Below are 26,360 nucleotides of genomic sequence, written 5' to 3' on the forward strand. Positions count from 1 at the left end.
CATCGTGTTTATTATTTATTTAATAAAGAACTTTTTGTTGCTTTTTCTGATTGCAATATCAAAAGTTTGTCGGGAATGGAAATCAAAAACTTCAAGACCGAAAGTCTTTGTTTTAAAAATTATTAATTTGGGCAAAAGTCTGTAAAAATACAACTCAAAATTAAGAAAACATATATCAAAAAAACATTAGAATTTCACTTTTTCAATACTTTATTTTCTCTACAATATCGTTTCGGTCTAGAGGCTTTCCTCAAGAGGAACTACAAACTATATTGCAGAGAAAATGAAGGCTTCGAAAAGTGAAACTCTTCAGTTTTTTTATTGATACTCGTTTTTCAATCGGTGCATCTAATATGGTTTAAATAGCATCAGAAAACATATCATATTTGAAATATTTATAAGTATCCGCATTCGAAATAGGGAATATGCTTCATGATCCAGAAAATATATAAAAAAAGATTATTAAGTATATCAAATGGGAGGGTTCTTAAAAAGAAACCAGACTAAGACAAGTCTCTGAAAGAGGGTAGCAGCTCTTTCAGTACTCAAGGTGGCAGAGATCACAAGGTCGGTATGGCACTCTGATGTATAATATTGCGATGTGGAAGGCAACAAGAAACCACCACATTTTGATATTCCCAGTACAACGTACTGTTACAACTCTACAATTTAAATGATGGCGTCTTCTGGGGTAAAGTCCTCCGGAGGTAAACTAGTCCCACATTCGGATATCTAGTAGGGGACTACCTTGGGGGATATCATCAATAGGAGAAGGTGCAATACTTCACGAGTCGGAGCGTGGAATATAGGACAATTAGACAAGCAGGGAAATTAGAAAATTTGAAAGTTGATATGAACGGATTAGAATTAGACATAGAAAAGGTTTGAAACGAAGAGGTATTAGAAAGAATAAGTGAACAGAGGACTCCATGGAGATAAAAAAAAAGGCGAGATAGGTTGGTAAGATACCTTTTCAGGCATAAAGGGCTAGACATATTAGAGGCAGAAACAGGAGTTAGGAGGGGTAGAGGTAGACCTAGATTAGATTACTCTTTGCAACAGTTAAGAATACGGGATGCTCTAGTTTAAGGGAAATGAGAAGATTAGCTCAGGATAGGAAATAGTAAAGCTGGGTGTCCAAACAGTCTTAGGATTACGACCTTATGAAGATGAAGTATACCAAACATCATCCCTATCATCTACTTCAAATAATCTCTGAAAAAATAGGTGTGAACCTCAAAATCTTTTGTTGTTTTCATTAACGAAATCTTGTACATTTTTAAAAATTCAATTTCGCACAGATCACCCAGACGCAAATGTACTTAATGCTCATATGTTATTCTTATTATTATTTAAAATGATGTTATTTTTAACTGAGCCTCTTTGAAAAATTTAATTTTATACTAAAATTCTAAAAAATTTTTTAATTGCAAATTAAACAGCTGTTATTATCATCCCAGTTTGTTAATTAGCAGTTCTTGTTTACCACTTAAACTTGTAAAGTGGTTTCATGATGGTGGCAAGAAATAGCAGAAAGCACTATCTGTCCGAAACAGTTCGGCAAAACCGCAGACTTTGGCTAAAGTAGTCGGCTTGAGATTTTATCTGAAAACATCCCTTGGGTACAGTTTGAGTTGAACCAAGTTTAGAGGATTCCGGTTGAAATTACTTTTTGTTAATATATGAAGATAAACGTGTGCTCCGAACGCAGAATTTTGAAGAATTATAGTTATCCTAATGTTCGTTTTTATGACAGCGGCCATTAGTTTTTGTTATATGACAAGAACGAGGCGACGATTAGATACGAAAAACGAAACACAACAATATTTCATATCATCATAGCAAAACGAGTAGATCGTAGATTGTAGAATTCACTAATCACATATATATACACAATCTTAAACTAATTAAATTCCTAAAGTAGTACAACTTTGTTCGATATTTATATGACTACAACGTTAAATAATACAATAAATATTTCGTAATTGAGTAGTGCTTTGATTACATTCAGAAAGAAAATATTAAAATTTGCAATTTGCAATGCAAAATTTTTCATTAATTTATAGCTGTATTAGCATCTATTAAGGAGGAATTAGAGATAGCTTTAAATAAAATGGAAGCGGTATTGACAAAACAGCACTGTATGAAAATAAATAAAAGTAAAATAAAAATACTGGTATGCAAGGGAAGGAAAAGTAGGGAAAGAGCGAATATTAAGATAGGAGACGAAAAATTAAAAGAAGTGACCGATTTTAGGTATCTAGGAAGTCAGATAACTCAGGACGGAAAGAGTAGTAGGGAGATGAAGCATGGTCGAGTCGCCTTTAATAAAAAGAAGTCACTTCTATTCTCCCGAACAGTTAATTTAGAAATTCGAAAAAGGTTGTTAAAGGTGTATGTTTGGAGCACCGTGGATAGAGAAGCTTAGAAATGAAGAGGTATTAGAAAGAGTAAGAGAACAGAGAACTTTATGGAAGTCAATAAGAAATAGGCGGACACCTTCTCAGGCATGAAGGTCTAGCCAGAGACAAATTAGAGACAGAAACGGAAGTCAGGAGGGGTAGAGGTAGACCTAGATTAGATTACTGTTCACAAATAGTTAAGAATATGGGTTGTTTTAGTTTTAGGGAAATGAGAAGATTACCGCAGGATAGGAAAGGATGGAGGTGCGTGTCCAACCAATCTTAGGACTGACGACTTTATGAAAATGATGATGATAGGTATATAAATTACGTAGTTATTTATTACATACGATACCTAATTAATGGAAATTTGACAATAAGAAAGCAGAATCAATATCAATCCTTTAAGAAAACCTGAATGTATTTTTTTTAAAGACTATAATACCATTCTTATTTTTGTTTTCACGTATGGTTGTGAACGCTTCTATAGTTTTTTTAATATTTTTCATTCAATGGATATTTCGTTTCTCAATAAAATAGCATTTTACTTTAATAAAATCCTAGATACCTGTTGAATAACACATACCTATAGGCTATAATAATAAAAGTCTGTTCTAAATGTTTTGATTGCAATAAAGTGCGCTTTCTGTTTCGTGACCGATAGATAGCCAGGTTGAAGTATCCTAAGGATAAGGTAGGTATAATGCAAGTTTTCTTTCTCATGGTGTCTCTCTTTCTTTTTCCCGTGCTCTCGGCCCTTTATTGACCATAAAAGTGATCGAATCAAGCGAAATAATAGAAGTGGTTGCGATAAAGGCCGTTACATTGTAACACCACCACTAAGTTAATTTGACGATTCTTGGTTGACGATATTGACCATTGGCTACCTAACTATATGCGATCAAATCTTAAGGGGTTCTTGAAAGGGTATTTGGAAGGGTTAGATGTTATTCAAATAAAAATTACAATTAAATTTAATATTATACAGTCAAATTGGACAATTAAAAAAGTTTATATAATTGTCTACTACATCTACTATATATTAGGTACATTAATGAGGGAATTCATGATTTCAAATAACTCGATCGATTTTGATATATTTTACATCAAAAGATACTGAATTAATTGTAAAACAATGTTGCTTCCCATGATGTGCCATTAATAATAAATTGAATGCAAACGAGGGGCGCCAACACGTTTAAGAGTTGATACAATCACTGTGACCCAGGGCCGGACTAAGGCCTAGGCAACCTAGGCACGTGTCTAGGGCCCCTAATTTTGGAGCCCGAAAACTAAGTTTTTGATTTTTATAATTAATTTTAATTTTATTTTTAACAGAAAGCCGGTAATTAAATAGAACTACATACTATATGATTTAAAATCAAACTACCAAACGCAAAGTATGTGTCATGACTCATGACTGAAAAATAGGCCCAGCATTATAATGTTGACTAGGGCCTGCTTGAGACTTATGTGTGCTGGTGCCAATTGATGGATATTTAGGTTAATTCCTTTCTTTTTGTCTAGTTTTTGCTGATACGATGGTTTATAATTGACTTTCACTTTTCCGATTCAATTGTCCAACTTTTTTAAGAGATTGGACGAGAATTTCTGTATGTTGGTCTTCAGTCATATGTCCTTCTTCATATTTATATTCAATTAAGATCGATTTACACATCAAATAGAGCATTATTTTGATCGATTTGGTATCAATAAATGAAAGACTAGAAACTAATCAGTTATTTGACTTTGAAATCGTCCATTTATTCTAAGAAATATTTCCGGATTGGCGGCTGACAAAGTAAGGAGATTGTCTGTAGCGATCATATACATGAATATCCGTTTAGAGGTCGGCATACTGGTAATTTATTTTAAAATTTACGATATAGTCGAATAGCTGCTTTGATAACATAGAAAGGATTTTTAACATGCGATGTTGAACATAAAAACGATAATAGGACTCAAAGGATTTACTCTGTCTTTCCAGGACATTAAACTTGTTGCGTCCTATTTGGACGGTAACAGTTTACATTCTTTCTTTTTATTAAAATAATAGGATAATAAATAAATGTAAGCGATGGTATCACGAAAACATTTTAAATAAATTAAGAAAGTAAAAACCTTCAGTACATGAATGCATGCCCTGTCTAGCGAAATGTGTGGAATGTTTATTAAAATATATGCTAAATAGAGATGTTCAAAATGGTTTTTTAAAAGTATTTAAATACAAAATACTTTTTTGATCTGTTATTGCAAATGTAAAATACAAAATAGATTTCCCTTTTGTATTTTAAATGCTAAATGCAAAATACGTATTTTCAAAATACTTTTTTCAAATAAATACTTTTTTGTAGTACCTATTTAATTTTCTACATTTCCTTAAGTACAAAATATTATTTAAGAAAACCTTGCAGGCTTTTGCTAAGTTTTTCTAGACTAATAGTGGTGTTTGCACTATATCACCATTTGCGAAGATTAAGTATGATTCATATTTTTCTGTTTGAAGTGATGGAGATATAGTCTTTCTATCTTTATAGTATAGTTTCTTCAATTCAGCAACAAATAATTCTTCGATATGCTCCCTTATTTGCCTTTGTTACCGTTTTAATTGATGTCAAAATAGTTTGTTTAGCGTAAAAGATCAGACCAAAATAGGGTTGCAAATAATTTTATTGATGTAAAATCAAGATCAATCATTTTATATCAAAATATTTACAATCCCATTTTGTTTCTAATCTTTTACACATTGTAATAAGAGAAAAAAATGGAGTCCATATTCTTTAGCTTTAGGTTCATCTAATAAGTGAAGTGTTTCGAATCGTTATTGAAGAATTTTGGATTATACGCATTTATTTGCACACCACAATATCTTATATATAGTCTTCAGTTTTAAACAGCTGGCGTATATCAAATCGATGTTGTTTTGCGGGCTGTTTTGTCGTAATTAATAGAATTTCGTAGTTCCTTGCTAAAGGTAGGATAAGGGATGATTTGGCAGGTTCTGATATCAGTTTGGAACTTCAAAATTCCATGGACAATGACACTGAACCCGGAAAACAATATCGATCCGATATTCATAGGAGTTTAGAACTTTTGGGCTCTCTTTAGTTAAAGAATTAAAAGGCATTCATGGAATGTTTGTCTCCTTTTTAAGCTTCTAATATCTTCAATGGTCAATGTGAGCAACTTTCATTCATCATTTTCTATAATGTTTGATCGGTGATACTAGCAAAACTTTTAACGGCAAAAATGTATTTTGTATTTTACAACTAGAAAACACGTTTGGAAAAGTACTTTAAATAAAATACTAAATGTTTTTCTCAAAAAAGAACTTAATGCAAAATAAAAATAGGTATTTTTTATTTTGTATTTACATTTTTATTGCAAGTATTTTAAATAAATCACATCTCTGATAGTAAAGTGCAAAAGTCACAATGTACAGCAGTCCTGTTCCATTGTACCTATTAGATAAATATCAAATACGCTGAGAAAATTTTGTACTTTATTCTTTTTCACTGTTTGACTTTCTTTTTACACATGGTTCATTCCAGTAATCGCTATAAAAATCTTATCTTAACTTATGGAACGATTAGAGAAGTGGAGTAAATGGGGTTAAATCTGTTTTATATTGTTGTTGCTTCGTTGGCAATTTTGTAGATTTGCAACCCATTTATATTAATTCTAACGTGACAGGAGAGAAGATAAACCTACAAAATGAATTGAGATAAAAGGCATACGTACCTAGGGCGCAAAACTGCGAACTAAAAGCCTTATCACAACATTACCGTTTTCGAAATGGAGAAAGATAAATTATAGGTGAGGAACTGATGGGCTGTGATACACAACAGCAAAAAGAAAACTTTGGGCTGTTATTTTATCAGTTGCATCAAAAACAGGAATCATTTTTTGCCTTATATTTTTGTTCCCTAATGAAGAACTCCTAACCGCCAAAAAGAAAGGTCCCTTAAAGTGAGACTTATGTGCCTGTCCATCTGTCTATATGTCACTGTTAATTATAACTATAATGCTAATGACACCATTGCTTTTTAAAATATACTTTTTATCTCCATTGAGATCCAAAACGAGAAGGCCAAAGTTTTAAGTTTAAAAAATCCATTTTTTTGTTAGTTTTAAATTACGTACTGGTTTTCATTATGTCCAAAAATATCCGAAAGACTTTTCCCTCCTTTACTTGAAAAATATGTGAGTCAAAATAATTCCCAAAAACAAAGAGATTTCTAATTCATAATTCGCAATTCCTTGTAACAACACTAATTAACTTTGTTTACATAAGGATATCGATATAGTTCATACAGTAAATTTTACAAAATTGGTAAGTTTGGCAATTGGAGAGTGATAACTCTTTTAGCGTTTTAACCTTCATTTTCTTGTCTCATTTAAGAAGCCAAAAGGGGAAAAAGGTGTGGCCGAGATAAGCGACATCAAATTTTGGGGGTAGTAGGCGGAGTGATACTGTTAGAAAAGAATAGGAAAGGCGAGATTAGAAAGGGACACATACAAGCAAAAGTTGTAGTAAGAAAAAATTGACGTTCGTTGAAGGGAAGGAATAGAGCAATAAGTAAGGACTTTTGAAATTACAGATATGAAATTTATGAGCAACGGAATTAGTTACGACGTGGCCATAAAAAAAAGGTTTCCGATAGTGTTCTATCTTAACAATTGTATAGAAATTGTTAGCAATTCTAAATGATTGTGACAAAAAACGGGTAATTTGACATGAAAAATTATTGATAGTTAAAATAACGCGTGACGAACGCAACAAACTGTGTTTTTTCTTTATTTTACATTATTTTCGTTACCACTTGTGATCCAGAACGTAAAATCCTCAACCAGGATGTCAACAGCGTGCTTGCTACAAAATGTTGGCATATTATGGAAATATTTTGGAATTGTCTGTTCTGAAATGCTCTTTATTGGAGTAAACATGACAGTTAAGTACCTATATTTGCTAGTAAAATTTTTTTAAGACTAAATCGATCGAAACAATATGTTGCACGCGAAGACAAAGAATGCTTCGTCAAATAAACAACATACATGATGTAAATAGTGTAACAGTAAACTAAAAGGTAAAAAATAATTCAAAAAGTCATCACGACATAAAGGAGGTCGCTATTTCTGTGGCGTCATCGTAAAATATTTTAAATAGACTAAAATAAATCGGATGAAAATACATACAATCAATTGCAAATGAATGTGCTATGTTGAATTTGAATTATTGAAACTAGATTCAAACAGAACAATACAGTATCCTTTAACAGTAATATTCGGAGTATTTGGCAGTTTTATTTATTTGTAATTTGAATGAAAATTTCGAGTATTCTGTTTCGCAATCATGTACAAATGATAGGTATATACAATGTATATTAATACACAGGTTCGTTAATTTACTTGATTTTTCTAAAACGGACACAAATAATCAAGTCATTCACGTACATTTACATCCATAATTTAAGAAATGTTTACTTGCAGTAGATACCTTGCTGGCTCGTTGAATGTTAATATTTGTCGTTGAAGTTAAACTATGTATCTATAATAGTAAACAAAAAAGTCTCACGTATTTGAGAAGCGAATGTTAATGTTTCTATTGTGCTAAAAGAGAAAAGACAATCTCGCACGTGTATTTATTAATAACTTGTTCTATTTTGTAAAACAAATGTTTACTGAAGCTTTAAGGTATCTACATCAGGACGTAAAACTCACAAAAATTAAAATTAAAATTTTCTTGGTAAATGACACAGAGCGACATAATAAAATGTTGAAAAAACATGTTTAAGAACTTATGGACAATCATGAAGTCACATATTCGGGTCAAACGGGACGTTCAGTTAAAAAAAGACTGCCGGAACATAAAATATCTATGTACCTATACGTAATTCTTCAAAAATTAAGTTAAGGTAAAAATTTTGTACATAATAATTATTCTTCAGATCGGAAGAATTTCAAATTACTCCATACTTAGAGGTAAAAAGCTAGACTTTTTGAAAACAATGACAGTCAAAACGGTAATAAATTTTTATTGAACAATCAAACAGACATCGTTATGTCTGATCTATTAATAAAAGCCGTTGTGGATAATAAAGCTGTAAACAAGCAAGTTTGTAATACCTATAACTTTTTGGGAATGACTTAATAGCTGAACCAAATTGTACAATAAATTGGTGAAATATATTCCACCTCTTGGAAAAATGTGATGTTAATACGGAACCCTTATGGGTTGGACACTTTAATTCTTGCCTTTCACAACCCTACAAATTAAACTTTACATGTGATTATTTTATAGATGAAAATCCCGCGCAGCAAAAAAATATTTGACAAACTGTTAAAGGCTTTCACGGCTAGTAAATGAACTGATGGTGTCCTGATTTTGATGCTGGAAGGACCTCTGAAGAAGCTCGCAATTTGTGCTAGCGAAACGTTAGGAAGCAACTCTAACCGACGATGGTTTTTAGACACGAATCAAATCAAAAAGTAATGTAATAAATATAAGAATCGTTAAATATGAATTAGAAGTTTCATTTATCGTTTTGAAGTTTGGTTTTGGAAATATTAAACTCCCTTCCGTTATTTATAAATAGGACCGGCTAAAAAAACTTGCAGGAAGGTTTCAGCGCGTGGGCATCTAATTTGAATTAAATTTATTTCGAATAAGGGAGGCTGTACACATTTAGGTGCTGCAGGGTTTCAGAACTGCAAAAAAATGTGTAATTATTTTTGTTCCCTAATGAATAACTCCTAACCGCCAAAGTATATTTTAGAGTTCTGTACTAACAATGTAAGAAAGGTTCCTTAAAGTGACACTTCTGTGCCTGTCCGTCTGTCTATATGTCACTGTTGATTATAACTATAATGCTAGTTACACCGTTGCTTTTTAAAATATACTTTTTATCTTCATTGAGATTCAAAACGAAAAGGTTTAAGTATAAAAAGTCCGTTTTTTGTTAGTTTAAATTAAGTACTGGTTTACATTATGTCTAAAAATATCCGAAAGATTTTTTTCCTCCTTTACTTCAGAAAATAACAAAGTCAAAATAATTCCCGAAAACAAAAAGGTTTTTACATAGGACATGACATATAAAAACATAAAAAAGCAATTCCTTTATTTATATTATTACTATTATGCTTCATAATTATTCGACCGTAGAACCCTTACAAGTGATTTAGATGATTATTGATTTGTATACATCACGATTTAGAGGAGAAGAAGATTTGTAAGCTAAATTTGAGAGGATTTTCAAAAACAACTCAACAACTGTGCTTGTTGTTATTATTTCGAATAAGGCAGGCTGTACACATTTCGGTGTTGCAGGGTTTCAGAACTGCAAAAAAGTTTGTAATTATGAATCTTTCTGATCTTATCAGTAAAATTTGATTCAATAATTTAGTGTATCTAATACTCCACACCAGGTAGTAGACAAAATGAATAGTGTAGATTTCTGATGCAGTTTGTTGTGTTATCCCTAAGATTATTGAACTGAACCGAACAAAGCGGTTCTGTGCACTGTTTTTGGATTCCGCACTGCTCTCCCGTTATAGATAATTTTACTTTACATTCGCATGATTGTGTCATTTTTTTTTTCTCGTGAAGGCGTTTGCTTACAATGAAATTGAACAATTAATTTGTAAATAAACAAAATTACATACCTACGTGCGTGTTCAGATTAACTCGGATACATTTTCGTTTTGATTGTTTGGCGCATCCGCGAGTTTACTTCGAGCATCCGCGACGTCTTCTTTGGCAAGTTTAGTCGGTGCGGGATTCCACAACGGCGCCAACACGCGTCTCTATGCGGACTAAAAAGTGCGAACGACGCCACTTACCTTACGAAACATACACTTAGTTACGCGTTCTAACCAAATTATAAGGATGAAAGTTGCGTTCGAGTAGAATATTAGGCAAACTTTTGAAACTAAATGTGGTTTTAATCGAAACAGCTCATAACAGAAGATACACGCAACAGGTAATATTAACTATGTATGTAAATGCTTGTGAAAAATTTCTACTGAAAGCATGGAATAACGAAATTATAAACAGGACTTTTTCTTAATTTAAATTAAAATTTTCATAATTAACAAATGCTAAAAAACTTTTCTAATTGACAAATTAAAAAAAAAAGCTACTTTTTTGATATCGCAATAACAATTTATAAATGCCTGTTTAAAGTGGAAACATCTTGTATTTAAATTAAAAAGCTCGGGTCATAATCAAAATTTTCTACCGAACACCTAATGACAAAGTATTATAAAAGTATTCCTATATTATATCATGATTTTCGTGTTTAGTTAAACAAAGTTTTTCTTTATTAACAAATTAAAAGTTTATAAATGCAATTTTTGTTGAGTACTAGAGGAACATTGCAAATAAAATTTGAACGATTCATAAATGTTATATGACAATTTTATGTTACAATCGTCGAAAACTTCAAATTTGCCCACAAACGCTGGAAACTTGTTGATTTTATAAAATTCGAATGTAGGAGTTCAAAAGAACAAATTAAAACTTTTTATTTAAACTCAAAACAAATATTTGCGTACAGTTTCAGTTTGCATAAAAAAGATAAAAGCAATATCCAGTGAAAATGAAGATGAAACAGTTGAAAAAGTTATTTTTATAATAACAATCGTAATTACTATTTAATCAGGGAAATAAAACTATTCTCACAGGAAGAGTTATAATAGAAATAGATCTAGACTTTAATAATAAAATGGAAAGTTTGTGATATTCAAAAATTATAAAACGAAATCAACTTAGAGCTTTCCTATGAAAGTAACAGTTACCTGATGACGATTGCAGATATTATACGGATGAAACGTTGCAATTATATAATAAATAAAGGCATGGAAGTCTTATAGTCGAAGTATATTTCTAAAATTTAGAGCTATTAGGTCACTAAAAGCTCAAAGCTACACTAGAAGATAGTAATGGGATTACTTTAGTATTTGTAGATGCTGGTTTGTAAATAAATTATATTCGTAATAGAACAAAATTATTTCAGTTTCGCCACATTTTACTAGCTAGTTTATTAAAATTTTTTTAGTTAGCTGCACAGTAACTGATGCTTGATACACAATCTGCCAGGTATTGACAACTGAGGTAGAATACGTATTTTCCTAATTTCTTTAAACTGCTATCACTTTACTGGCATACATCTGTGCCACGATTATGATTATTAAAATTACTAATTAGATTTCGATTAAATGAGAAAGTAGATACAGGAAAACGGTAATTCTGTATCGTAGATTTTGTTACATGTAATTACTTGGGATCTAAACAAGAAAGCCTTCTACTGTGTATGTTTTTTTTTAAGTTTATGAGCAAACTTTTAATATCCGCTGCAGTACCGCACATCTACACTTTTACATAATAAATACTCGGAAACCATGAAGCAAAATTACTACCTACGTTAAGATACATATTCGTTTTACTCCAATGGCATCGTTTATTTTTAATTGTCAGGAGTGTTTGCAGACGTAAAATTTTTTACAGCTGATAATAAAAATTGTTAGGCAAAAATTTTTATTACGTGAATACACACAAGTTACGGTCCTTTTTACATAGTGTCCATACCAGTTCTTATCTGCCTACGTACTACACGCAAAAAATAAGTGAATTAGCTACTTCACGTTGAAAAGTAATAAAACACGTAAAATGTTGACTTTGTTCTGTACAGAGAATACTTCGATGACTGAAAACTACGCAATAACTTTAATTCAATTAAAAACAAAAAACGAACATTCTTACGTAGAAGTTAATTAACGTGCAGGAACAAAATGGTTTTATGGTGATTTTAATTAATTTTTTATGTAGGTACTTGTCTATCTACCTACAAAATAAATTGAGTAATATAATTTAACTAGCAGAGTAACAGGTAGGTATGTAAACACAAATATTAAGAACAAGAAAGTTATTTTCTGAAAAACTTAAGTTTGTAATGTATAATTTTACCTAGTTTAAACATGAATTGTTACAAACGTTTTATTTTTATATGGAAAATCTAAAACTTAAAAGTTCAACAAGTCATTTTTTAATCAGCTGTCAAAGCTTTGTGTGGGGTCGTTTTTTTTGGTGCAAGAAAAATGAAAGATTTTTGAAAGATCTAACAGATTCTAAAACGCTAAATGATGCATACATAGGATCAAACAAGATCGCATGCTCGTGAACAGAGGTTCAAGTACGTACGAGAATCCCAAAGGACGATCACGTAATAAAAGAACACCAAAACAATGCCAAATTAAAACAGTTTACTCAATCAGCCTTAATTAACTGGCTGAACATCGTACTAAAACATATTGTTTTATACTATCTGACAAAACGGCAAATATGGCTAAAAACTTTTCTCGAAAACATCACAAGACATTATAAATTATGAAACATTCAAACAATATAAAGCAGATAATGGATACTTGTAGGCGTTATTTACTCAAAAGTACGGGTGGTAATTGAGTCCCGCTACGAGCTTAAATAAATGTTTACTGCAATAAAACTGTGACAGGTTGGAGGATTTGTTCGCTTAGTCTAACCGCATCCTTAAAAGAACACACAGTGGTGTTGTTGTTGGTCGACAAGCATTAAAATAAATGAAATATTATAATTTTGCAATTTTGTTATTACTGTTGCTTCGTACTTATTAATCTTCTTCTCCTAGCAACCCTTACAGTTTTATAATTATCCTTTAATCTATTACAAAAGTCAAGAAGTAATCGTCAAATTAGAAGCCAGTTAATAATTCTGTGGATCTCCTATGTAAACGGTGTAAGTAGTCCACCGTTTAGTTTATGTTTATAACAATTAACGATGGTTAGAGAAGATTACACAAGATTTTCAAGATAAGGATGTAGTACATACACATAATAGTTATTAAGTACTTGCTAACAATGTGCAAGCTGCTATTTGCATATGCAAATGGTAAGTAAGTACCTATAAGAATACTTAAGGTAAAATAACATTTGAGGTAGACAAGTGACCAAATACAAAGTGAAAATAAGTAAATGTGGTGGGTATATGTCCTGTAATAATTATATTGACATACTCTGTTAACTATGGTAAAGAATTTAGAAAGTTAAATACAAATTGGGTTATTTAGAAGTAATTTTTGAGCAGTAATATAGCGTGAAAAGTAGATAATATTCAATGTAAAAAGATGCTAGATATACAAAAAAAATATGGGGATGAGATACAAACATAGAAGAGTGATACCTATACATATAGTTTGTATAAAGGGTAACAGGTAGTTATAGAATAGCTTTTATAAACAAAAAATAGTTTTCAATTTTTATCCATTACAAATTACCTAAAGTCAATGAAAAAAAATTGTTGCTGTTGTTACACCCTCGCCGGAAATCGAACTCAGGACCTTTAGTTTTATGCACTAATACTCTGGCCACTCAGCTACGAGACGCGGCAACAGGAATAACGACCAATTATATTAATATTATATGAAACACTTTGACATTTTATAGTGTTCTAGTTGAGATTTTAGTAGAATTAATCAAACCAGAGATTAACTGTTTTGGTAAGGCTATAAGCTAGAAAATGACTAGAAATGTACTCACCCTCGGGGAAATTCACTCCATTTTTCACGGTTTGATTTGTTTCTTCATCTGTAAACAAAAAAATAAGGAGTAATGATATTTTCGACTCAAAAGCATGCTTCTTTTAGATACAAACAGAAATAACAAAAGCTTTTAACATAGATAGTCATCAGTCAAAAGATCAGAATTAGTTGTTTCAAATAAGCAGGGATAGATAACTACGTAATAGCTTTTTTACTGCAAGGTACTTAAGGAAGGGCAAATTACAAATAAATTGTAGCCGTTATAACAAAACGGTTAAATAAGTAATGATGCCACCGAAACCAAAATGGTAACGTGTCTTTCAAGCTTCGCATTAATCTTGAGGAGACGGAATAAGTGTCATTGATAAGAAAATTGAATTGTCCCACCGCAAATAAGTATGAATAATAAATTTTCAAGAAACACAACGAACTGTTTATTATCCATTTCGCATTTGGGAAGTTTTTAATGTTTTTAAGCGAACAAATATTTAAATACTTAAAACGGATCAAACTGATAGCAAAATGCTAAAGTCGATTTTAAATTCACATTCATATTCACATGTACGTATCACCACTACATAAAACGGTACCAAAAATCCAATACGTAACTGTTAAGGATTAGTAAAGGATATGCATTTTACGTAATTTGTATGCTAAATACGTAAGTTATTACGGATTAAGTGAAAACACCTTAATAACAACATCTGTTTAATCAATAAACAAAATAAAATAAATTTCCAAGGCTCTTAAGATTAATTCTTTAAAGGTTAATACTTCAATAAAAGCAAATGTACTTGTATAATTACAAGCGACGGGTTCTTTTCGATGCTGATTATGTACCTTTAAAAATTGATAATTAGATATTGGGTACCTCAACAAGACCTAAAACACCATGATANTGAATACATTGAATAGAAAAGGTTAGAAATAAGGAAGTACTGGAAAGAGCAGGAGAATAAAGGGCGCTCTGAAAGGAAAACAGGAGATTTGGTAGAAAACCTTCTGGGACATGAAGGGCTCGTTCGAGACGTAGGTATTAGAAGCAAAAACAAGAGTTACAAGGACCGAAGGAAGGCCTAGATTACATTAGATTAGATTAGAATAGATTAGAATATTGTTCGTAAATATGTAAGTTAGATACGTATTCCTCCAAAGATGTGGTAGGATGATGCTGTTAGTAATTAACTGTCGACTCAAAGAAATACTTTTATTCATTTTTAAATGAAAGTGACATCGTGATTTTAACGTTTTCTGGTTCTATCCCTGTTAGAATTAAAATTAACGATTCCAGGACAATCAAAGCTTTATCTTTTAACCTTCAAGCTACCGCCTGAATTTCATTAAAACTTGGAAGCGATTCTTCTATATATACATATACGGGCATAGCTATAAAGTAATATATAATTTCTTTCTAAGGGTAACACCACTGAAAGAAATTGATTAAGGGTTGATTTATTATTATTTTGGTAATTTAATATAAACCAATTTCAAATGGAGTGTTTGAATGTAGTAGCGCGAATAAATGTGTAAGTAGTTTTTGTTAATTTATTTTCTATGGATGGGTACAATTTTTCTATTTCGATTTTGTGTTAAAATTAATAAATTAATGCTTTTATTAATCACTTACTTCAGATTTATTCATACGAACAAAGATAATAGAACAATAAAAATATGAATAATTCTTTAAAAAAGATTCAATACATTTAGTTGGGTTGTACATAAATTATACTTTATAAGTGACTTTTCTGTACTTGTAAATGTTACAATCCTATAAGAGTTTAACAAGACAAAATTCAATTATCTTTTCTCAGTAAAAATCATGTCTTGAAACCTTTTAAATTACCACTAAGACAATTTATTTCAGAGGAATTTTTCTATGAAACTTTTGCCTTTGGAATTACCTAGGTTTTACGCATATTTAAATAAAACGAATGGGAAATTTAATTTCTGTAAAAAGTAATTTTTTAAAAATCTGGAATTTTACTTTGCTTTGAGAAAACTAGAAAAGGAGCAACTTCAATCAACCGTTACTGAATTTAGTAGCACTTTGTGACTATTATTTTTATGTGTTAAATCAACATATTAAACAATAACAACCCTTCAAAGACTTATCCAATAGCCTATTAGAGGTAAAATCTACTTCATTTATTAATTAAAGCACAATATGTTATATCTACATTTCACTGAAGGAATCGAAATCTTTTATGTTCACGAACCCAATTATTTCTAAGTATTTTTTTAGGCTTTCTAGTTGTATACTACACAAACACTCACCCTCAAGAAATCGATTTGAAAAATACAAAATACTGCGGTCCGGGTGAACGTTTTGAGAAAAGGATTCGTAAATAAGGGATAGGGATTTCGGATTAAAACGAGATTGCTTTTACACATCAACGCGTTAATATTCTATAAGCTTGAACAAACCCGAGCCATAAGCACCTCTAAATTAGAAATAAACTCCCTCTTGCGAACAAGACGCCGTGCTATGTTGTGTATGGGATATCTAACGAAAGACTTATTAAAATTAGAAAGAAATACACACTGCTTCGAGAAATTAAAATTAAATTAAGCGGAAACTAATTAAACTGCAAAACACTTTGAGTTAGAACAAAGTTATTACCCGCTTATTGCTAGGCAACATTATATCTTTCCATTGGGAGTCGTGTTAGCAAGGGAAAATGGAAAAGGTACAGGATGTTTGTCAACATTATTATCGAAATGAAACAGAAGGGTGAGAGTAATAGTGGCCACCCTACCACCCTTTTATTTGTTTTAAAGAGATAAACTTGCTTTCTGTAGTTTTGTAATATAGAATCGGTTATTATCATTATAAGTTATTGATCAGTACTGAAAATTTTAGTTGCTTGAGTGGACAAGAGGTTTACGTATGTTTTTCAATAGTTTCTACTCATTAAGACAAAGAGAAATATTAAGCAACAAAAAGATCCTGACGTATGTTTTTCCAGTGGAAACCCTGATTTATAAATAACACATGGAAAATATTCATCAATGTTTGATAAAGTCCTTCTTAGAATCCCTTCAAACGGCTCTATGTCTATGGATATTTATTAAACGATATCAAGCAGCAGCAGCCTTAAATTGGTCTTCTGCTGTAACGGTTGATGGCGTGCTGATGAGAATCATCATGTTCGTAGTAATATCAAAGATACCTGTATTTTATTTTATGGGTAGGTCTATTATACCTTGCACATATTCCTTTAAGGTGACCTTCGACAAAAGCACATCTGTATGACAAGGAACGTTTAAAATCAATAAAATTACGCTGTGAGCGGTTTCGTAAATAATACTGTTTCCGTCACGTTAAGCTAAAATAGTGATAAAATGAGCTTCTTTAAATTTAATACATAAAGGAAATCCTAGTTGGATTACTTTGATCACTTCTGATATCCATTAAAAAGTGGGTTTTGTGCTTCATCCTAACGTACCGCCAATGAAATTGAACTATCTCTACGTGAAAATCTGAATCTTTTCATTCAATTAACATCAAGGATATTAGACTTCATTAAGCGTACAATTAAACAATTTACACGCTACATTAATGGCATACGTTCCTTAATAGAATCAGAAACATTTTCGTTATTAAGAATACAAATTGTCTAATCAAAGTAACAGTTACCTCATCACATGCTTCATAATTTCAACAAATTCGAAGTTTTGATGAATTTAAACTTTACAATATTGTTTTCTCGAAACACAAAATAAAGAAAAACAAATTTAATAAGAATAATGTAATACAAAAAATTCCTTGTACCAATTGTAACATGGGGTTGTAGGTCAAACCAAAAGGCCCATCATGTCAGAATAAGAGAACAGACATAGAAACCGGAATGTTTTGGCCCCTTTACATAAAATTAGTCAAACATATGTCGAAGCATGTCACAATTTTTACAATATGTACTAAACTACAATATACTAAAGAAAGCTAATACAAGCAGTTGCTTCTTGAAGTGTTTTTCATTCTCTTACAGGGTAGAGTAGTCCGATCATGAAAATTGTCAATATAAACGAATTTTACATGATTTACCAAATTACTCAAATTAACTTGCTGCTCTAACATTAAAATATGTATTAGGTCACGTTATGATGGAATTGTATTAATTATTTATCCCACATCGTGACTGATTTAACATCTGGTTTTGATAAACATTTAATAACAATGGCTATACAAATACAATGTAGTACTCCAAGCATCTCCTACTTAATATTAGGGACTCTATGACAATATTTCCTTAATTTAATGTAAACTTCCGAACTCGATGAAAGCATTTCAAAGGAGCGCGAACGACTACAGTTTTATATTTATCATCATGTTGTTAAAATTAAGAACTGTGCTTTAGTATTCAATATTTTCCCTCTACGAAGCGCACAACGCTTTCGCGATGTGGAACAAAATCTAAATTGGCAGCGGATCAAACTTTCAAAGCAAACATTGTGGTTTCACTTTCATCCCGGCGCGTGCGACGAGTTATGCCGAAAATAAATGTTCACATTACAAATTCGAAACATTTACTTTCCTTAAAAGCAAAGTTTACTTTCCTTTAAAAGCCCTGCCAACCATCCACTCACTATACGTATCCATTAATAGATTTTCCCATACGTGCTTTTATTTGGAAAGATTTCAACGATCCATTGAGAAACACGTGAATGATGCGCTTTGTCATATCAGAAAATCTGAGTCTAAAATGAGCATTTAGTAATTTTGTGAAGACAATTGTTCGGTGACGAAATCAGATAATTTTGTTCCACCGTTTGCTGTATCGTGTTTATGGAAATAGAAATTACAAGGCACTCATCTCGTTTGCATATATGGAAGGGAAACACACGTAGGTAAACTACAAATTGAATCCTCTTCTGACTGGCAATTTGCCTTTCGCAACCTCTGTTTATTAAACGAACAAGGGAAGTTTTAATTTGTTTTTTACACGTTGTTGTTTTACATCGTTAGATTAATAACGGCTCAGATAATTAAATTTTAAGAAGAATGATTTCTGAGTAAACCTGACCTACCGAGAATTAATCCGTTACCTAAACAGGGGCGAAGAAAGTAACCATTCATTTTTAAGCTGTAACTCTTCATTTACAAACATTTATTTATCGTTTTCTCTTAAAACTGTAAAGTTTCATTAGACTTTTAATTTATTAATTGAAAGAGTTTTGAACATTGTAATCTCATAAAATACATCACCTTATTCCTAAATAACGAATGGGATGAGGAAGAGATGATCATCATAAGGTCGTCAGTCTTAAGACTAGTTGGACACGTACCTCCACTCTTTCCTATCCTGAGCTAATCTTCGCATTTCCCTGAAACTAGAACAGCCCACATCCTTAACTATTTGCGAACAGTAATCTAATGTAGGTCTACCTCTACCCCTCCTAACTCCTGTTTCTGCCTCTAATATGTCTCTGACTAGACCTTCATGCCTGAGAAGGTGTCCTACCAACCTATCTCGCCTATTTTTTATTGACTTCCATAGAGTCCTCTGTTCTCCTATTCTTTCCAATACCTCTTCATTTCCAACCTTTTCTACCCATGATATCCTCATCATCCGCCTATAACACCACATTTCGAACGTTTCTAACCTTTTCTTTTCCTGCGCGCCCATTGTCCATGTTTCGTATCCGTACAGCGCCGTGCTCCAAACATACACCTTTATCAACCTTTTTCGAATTTCTAAATTAACCATTCGCGAGCTAAGAAGCGACTTCTAAGGAAAAGTTTGGTATTATATTTATTGCTTACAGACTTTTCACCATATAAACGCCAAAACTTTGCAAAAGTTATAAACGAATTAATCATACTTGTCGAAACCATCTCATTCGCTCTATATGAGAGCGTCGTGGATAATTTCGACAAAATGCATACCCATACCCTATCTGCTGCCCTTAAGATAGCGTTTTATGAATTACTACAGAAATAGTAGTAAAAACCATCTGTAGTATATTGCTACCATTAGTGAAATTGGAAATTGTTCGACAAGGCTCATAAGGATATGGACTTGTTGAACATAATCCGTGGATACTACAGAAGGCTTTTATTACTCTGTTTGTAGTAATTCGTACAACACTATCTTGAGGCAGCAAGTAGCACCCACTATAAACAGTGAACCTTCAGCTTTTTCACAAAAATCAATCACTTTGGTAGTGTGTGAAATTTCCTTAAAAAAAAAGGATTTATCTGAAATGAACAGTTGACATAAGAGAATGACTTCTTGATGCTTAAATCGTTTGTTTCTTGATCAACTCATGCTTGTGATACCCGAATATCTTCATTCTCAAAATTAAACGGGAAAAGGAAATGAAAATTGGATACAACTAATAAAAAATGATAGGCATCGCAATCGTATTTGTGACTTCTAACATTTTCTTTGAAATCTATATATTTACCTTCTCCAGGATTTCAGATGTCTAAAAATTATACACACCTCTTAGTATCCTTATTTATATTTTCTGGATGATAATTTGAATCACACCGACGAAGTTCATTGGATGTACTGATATTTAGTCTGATAAAAGTCAATTTTGTTAAGATTTAATCAAACTGGGATACCTGTTCATTTATTCCGAAGTAATCCTGACACCTACGCTGAATATTGAGGAACGTTGTTTAGTTATGAGCCTATGACAGTAGATGTTTAGTGGATTATTTACTTTCACTAAGTTTTAAGTAGGACGAAATATCTAATATTTTTTCCCAAAAAAAAAAACTACGTCGCCTTTTGCAACTTCTTATTAGCGGCTTAATCTTGAAAAATTCCACCATTAGTGAACTTTCATCGTCTATAAATACTAAGTAACCATACTGACCTTTTCTTCAATGAACTATTTCAGTAATTTATATTGAAAATTAGGAGAAATGCCTTCTGATATGGAAAGTATTACTGCTTTTTAGGAAATTACTAATAGGTGTTTTGAGATTACAATTTATAGCCTTTGGAAAATTTCTATTGCTAGAANCGAGTTTGCCCGGCTCTGAATTAACACACCATCTTTTTGTTTATTTGACCGTATAGATTAGAATTAGATTAGATTACTGCTCGCAAATAGTTAAGGATTTGGGATGTCCTAGTTCTAGGGAAATGCGAAGATTAGCTTAATATAGGAAAAAGTAGAGTCATCAAAATGATGATGATGGCTGTATAGATACTTATATACATTTGCACCAAAAGTTCTATTTTTAATTGTTTTCGTGATGCTGTAAAAGTGTAAAAAAAAACAAAGAAGCCATTAGTACTAAAAAGAAATGTACGTTGTAAAAATAAGCTGAACAATCCTCCAAAAGCCCTCGTGGCTGTACCAACTCGTTACAGTAGCTTAGAAAATTTGTCTTTTGCGTACTTATCAAACAAAAGAAAAGACAAAAATGTTGGTCCAATCTGTCGTCTGTCTTTTAGTCGCTGACAGATTTCTAAACTTTTTCAAGGATTGATAAAAATACTCGGTGCCATCAACGTCTGCATATTTGCTTTTTTATTTGGAACCTATTGAAATGCACCTTGAGCAAAAAGTTACGATTTGTATTTTTTATTCCAGATATCGGACGGAAATTCTCCTGTTTGCGTCAAATGAAGAAACATCGTCGGCCAATTAGTTTGGATCAGACAAAAATAGCCACCACCTGATCCAGTTAAATTTATGAAATGTTCCGTAATTATTTCAAGTACTGAGAACTTCAAGTTGCGAGAGATTGACTTTTTGTTTTTATAAGTGACTGTGAAATATTAGTGCATTCAGTATGTCTGCGCAACCCTCTGAACTTTCGTTGGCCGAAATTATACGATCGAAGGAAGAACATTGTAATTCAACTTTAAATTCAACAGACATTAGAACGGATGGTAAGCAAACTATTTTCAATTTCTCTTTAACATTTGTACAAACAGTAAACAATTCAAAACAGTATTGTATGAAAATAAATAAAAGTAAAATAAAATTACTTGTATGCAAGGAAGAAAAAAAGTAGGGAAAGGGCAAATATAAAGATAGGATACAAAAAATTAGAAGAAGTGACTGATTTTCGGTATCGGTAATAGGCAATATTCGATTTATAAAAATAATACTTGGTAAATTACCAGCCCGTCTCTGTATGCACTTCTGAATCCTTTCGTGGAAATAGCATACATGGCAAACAGTGACAGATAATTTAACAAAAAAATGCACCACTTCAAACTATACATAGTTACGAAATAATAACATTATCAAAGCCTTCCTCTTCCGGGAACCACCTTGTATAATTTATTATTTACGTTAGCCAAATTTAAAAAAAAAGGACCTACAGAAATTCTGTTTTTCTTATAGAAATAATACAGAACCTCGGAAGGATGTAAAATTTACTTAACAAAAAATGTTTCTTTATCAAAATTCGTAGTATTATTTGTTCTTAGCTGCCTGAAGCTTGACTTATAAAATGAAACTCAATTTGATTTGATTCTAACGACAACATTCCTTTTTTCCATATTGATTTGTTTCCTTTTGCCAAAGATACTTTTCAGACACTTTCTTATACAGACAGATACGAAACATTTTTGCCACTTTTACTCTTTTTGGTATTGTGGTATTATCATTATTATTTTTCCATTAATCGTAGCGTATTTCCCGCAGCTCAATTAGCAAGTGTAATTGGAAATGTTTTCCTCTGTTAATCTTAAATAAATAAGATAAGAATAACAATTAGCCGCAGTTAATATAAATTAATAACTTTTTAGAATCCATATGTTTTGCTGATATGCCAGAACTTGCATAACTGTTTCGATTACTTATGTATTCTGATTTGTTTATAGAAGTTACAGATACAACTGCACTACAAACTGAAATTAATTTTCAGTCCAGATTTTGCTGTACATTTAAGGATGATGACAAAAATAATTTTGTTATTATAATGAAATTGATAGTCCTAAATTATATCGAACAACAGTAATGATAATGCCTGTCGTAAATCTGATTTTATCTCTATATATAATATCGTAATTGTTATATATTTATGTCATATTTAAATCCAGTCTTTCCTTTCTGCTTTTTCAAAGTTTTGATTCTGTTTTTCTATATTGACATATTGGGATCCGTCTAAAATGTGACTTGAATGAGACACATGGATCGTAAAATTTGTTTATTAAAATAAAAAAAAAGTGTTAAATAAATTAAAATCTTTTTGATAATGAACTTTGCAACGGATTCGATCGATCTGAAGCTTCACATTCCGATTTGGTTTTTCCAAATTTTATAATATGAAGAGGAATTTAGGAAACAAACTAAGCGCAGTACAACAAGAGGGAACAGTAATTGGTAGAACAAAAATCTGGTCAGTTTCATATGCAGATGGTATAGTATTATTAGCAAAGAGGGCTGAAAGAAATTCAATAAAAGGTGTGGAACTAAATATACATAAGCCAAAAATTTTAACGGGGAACAAATCAGGAGAAAGAAAGAAGAAACTAAGGTTCTAGTGGGAAGGAAAAATAATCGAAAAAGTTACAGAATTCAGCTACCTAGGATTCGTACAGCAAAAAAATAACGGAGTAGATGGACACATAAAAAACAGAGGAAGGATGCAATAGAGGTAATGGGAAAGGTATGGAGAATAGGAGATAGAAATCTCAAACGAAGTTGGAAAAAAGTAGTGTTCCTATTCGAAACATAGTAGAGGGCGTATGATTGCACGGGGCGGAAATATGGGGGCGGAAAAAAGAAAAGAAATTAAAAGCATTCAAGACACATACATAAGGTGGATTTTAAAAATAGATACAAATACAGCGAAATAACCTATTATCTACACGAAAAAACAAAAATTGGCCATAAAATATTCAAAAAGAGCCCTAAAGTACGAAGAAAAAGTGTTAAATTTAGAAGACAATATGTTATTAAAAGAATGTATAAAAGTTAAGGATAATATATCGAAAATTCAAACCGAAAAAAGATAATTTATAAGGGAAGGATGGAAAAAGGAAGGCAAAAATTTTTTTAATGAAAAGATCTAGGTCGATTATGCACTACAGATGGAAAGGCAAAAGTATATGGAAAGAACTGGAAAGTTTAACTAAAGACAATGATAAGCAAAAAGAAGACAAAAAATTGGAAACATAAAATTCGGACAGGAATACAAGAAAATATGGAGAGAAAGCGAAGAAAAAATGAATTATTTGAAAGACGTAAGAACAAAGAATAAAAACGATTAGATTCAGACTGAGAAATGATAATAGAAGAAGATAATCAAAGGGCACTCAAACATATTTTGGGAAATGTGGAATAAAAGGAAATGGTACAAAAAAGGGAAATTCAAATGGAAGGAAAGAAGAGTGAGAAGAATAAAAATATTTAGTAATTGTCAAATTCATATGTAGTAATAGATTAGTATGTAAATGCACCTTACATATATATAAGTTCGTAATTCCACAGTATGCTACAGGGACTACTTATGAAAAATTTTCCCTCGTCTGCTCCAGTTATTTACGATCTTCCCAATTGATTAATTCCGGTAAAATAATTTCCTTTAGAATTAACATGATTTTCGTCAATGGCAATATGTCACTTGTAGTCATAAGTGAACATCAATATGCAGAATATCATTTGCATTATCCACGATTATATGACGAAGTTTGCCTTAGAATTAAACAAGTTTGACGTAATTCAAAGACCTGATGGTTTATTAGCATTTCGTGGCGCGCAGTCTTGCATTCATTAAACTTTAACGGAGGATAATTTTATTGATGCTTTTCCGGCAGATAGCTCTGCTATAAACATTCCTTTGTTTTCGCAAAGATTTGTTTAGGCAAAACATGATATTTTGGTTTTGGCTTTCGGCGAATTAATTAACAAACCACAATGGATGGAATTAATTGAAAATGTCCGAATAACACTAAAGAACGGATGCATTAACGTTTTGCAACAAAATCATTTTCTTAAAGTAAATATTTGCCGAATCCAGTTTCATCGAATCGTTACAAAAACAATTTATGATTAAGGGCTTTAACACACATATAGGGTGTCCCAGTTATAATAATTAATATTTATACCACAGACCCCTACGGGTATTTGGAGCATAAAATGTTATAACACCTTTGACTTTTGAAACAAAATAAAAAATTATANAAATTTGAATCAATTAGGCTATGGGATGTCGACTTGAACTAATATTGATTACACGCCTAATTGTAAGATAGATAACTAACTGGAAATTGGGACTCTCCTCGTCCAGTATATTTTTATATAGTGAAGTTGTTTAAAAATAGCCGCCAAGTTTAATAAAGGTCAAGTGTATTGTATCCTACTTTGTAGCTGATGGCCAAAAGAAAGAACGGGAAATTAAATTTTACGAAGTAATTTTTGTAACTCATAAAGTTGTCAATCAAGTTTAATAAGGCCAATTTTTGTTGAAAGTGCCTATCAAATGATAAAAAAAGATTGCTATACTTGGTCAATGGAATATTGTATAAAAAACAGTTCAATTTCACTTCGTTTCTTTTGGGCAAATGAAACCTGTACAGTATTAGTGTATTAATTTTTGAATTACTTGAATTGTTGTTGTTGTAACTCTCTTGCCGGGAATCGAACCCGGGCTCTTGGTTTTACGCAACAGTACTCTACCACTGCTCTACTACTTTTACATACGTATCATCGGTGTTGATTCTGTTACCTCCTTGTAGTAGGTAAAACTAATTCAAAAATTAATTCACTAATACGTTGACGCTATAAAAATTCAATTCTATACTTATTAGAAGGAATTTTAATGAATTCCGCTTTTGCGGGTCAAGAATTTTAATGTTTTCTATTCATTTGGTTGATTCCACGTACATCGAGATATTTCTTCAGTAAACAATAGAATGAACGATTTTCCGTTTAATTTTTGCGAGTTCGACTTCATGAAAAATTACTGTCAATTCATAACTGGAACTTGAATTGAGTAAATATAATTTTGAGAATGGTTGTGGTCGTATAACTCATTCTAAGACATTTTGTGGGAAAAAGAAGCTGTTGAAACGGCAAAGGGCAATTTATCACTGCCTGCCGTATATCTTTTAGATAGAACATAGTGTCTGACTAAAATGGTTCTTCATTAACTTGTGATTCTTTTTCATTCTTTTCTTGCTTCCCTTTACATTCGAAAACAATTTCAACAACTGTCTTCTTGAAATCAACAAAATGTCAACTGTAGCGTTTTATTTATTTTATTTTTTACTGCCTAGATTTTAATGGCGACTTTGTCCGCGTGAAGCCATTTTTAATTATTTATAATAAGGACAATTGTTTTCATCAACAAATAGATATTAATTTCAAAAGTAGCTTAGATCACGTTCATGTATGTAGACTCATAAAAATCGATTCGTGGCATGCTCTCACGTTCTCATGATATTTTGCTCTTTTTGTCGACATC

At 31.6% G+C, this 26,360-nt stretch overlaps 1 protein-coding gene across 3 annotated transcripts in view; it reads left to right on the plus strand.

Moving 5' to 3' along the window:
- The first annotated feature begins 6,107 nt into the window (after positions 1–6,107).
- Positions 6,108–26,360, plus strand: part of LOC108744348 (calcitonin gene-related peptide type 1 receptor-like) — a 70,253-nt gene continuing 50,000 nt past the window's right edge. For 2 of the 3 annotated variants that reach the window (XM_018480054.1, XM_018480057.1), the window contains exons 1-2: positions 6,108–10,381; positions 21,530–21,831. In XM_018480054.1, coding sequence (XP_018335556.1) covers positions 21,732–21,831 — 100 coding nt within the window. In that variant the 5' untranslated portion in view covers positions 6,108–10,381; positions 21,530–21,731. Of the gene's footprint in view, positions 10,396–21,529; positions 21,832–26,360 lie in introns of all 3 variants that reach the window. The other variant, XM_018480056.1, reaches the window with a different exon arrangement.

This window comes from Agrilus planipennis, unplaced genomic scaffold, assembly GCF_000699045.2.
Source record: "Agrilus planipennis isolate EAB-ADULT unplaced genomic scaffold, Apla_2.0 scaffold17, whole genome shotgun sequence".
Taxonomy (NCBI): domain Eukaryota; kingdom Metazoa; phylum Arthropoda; class Insecta; order Coleoptera; family Buprestidae; genus Agrilus; species Agrilus planipennis.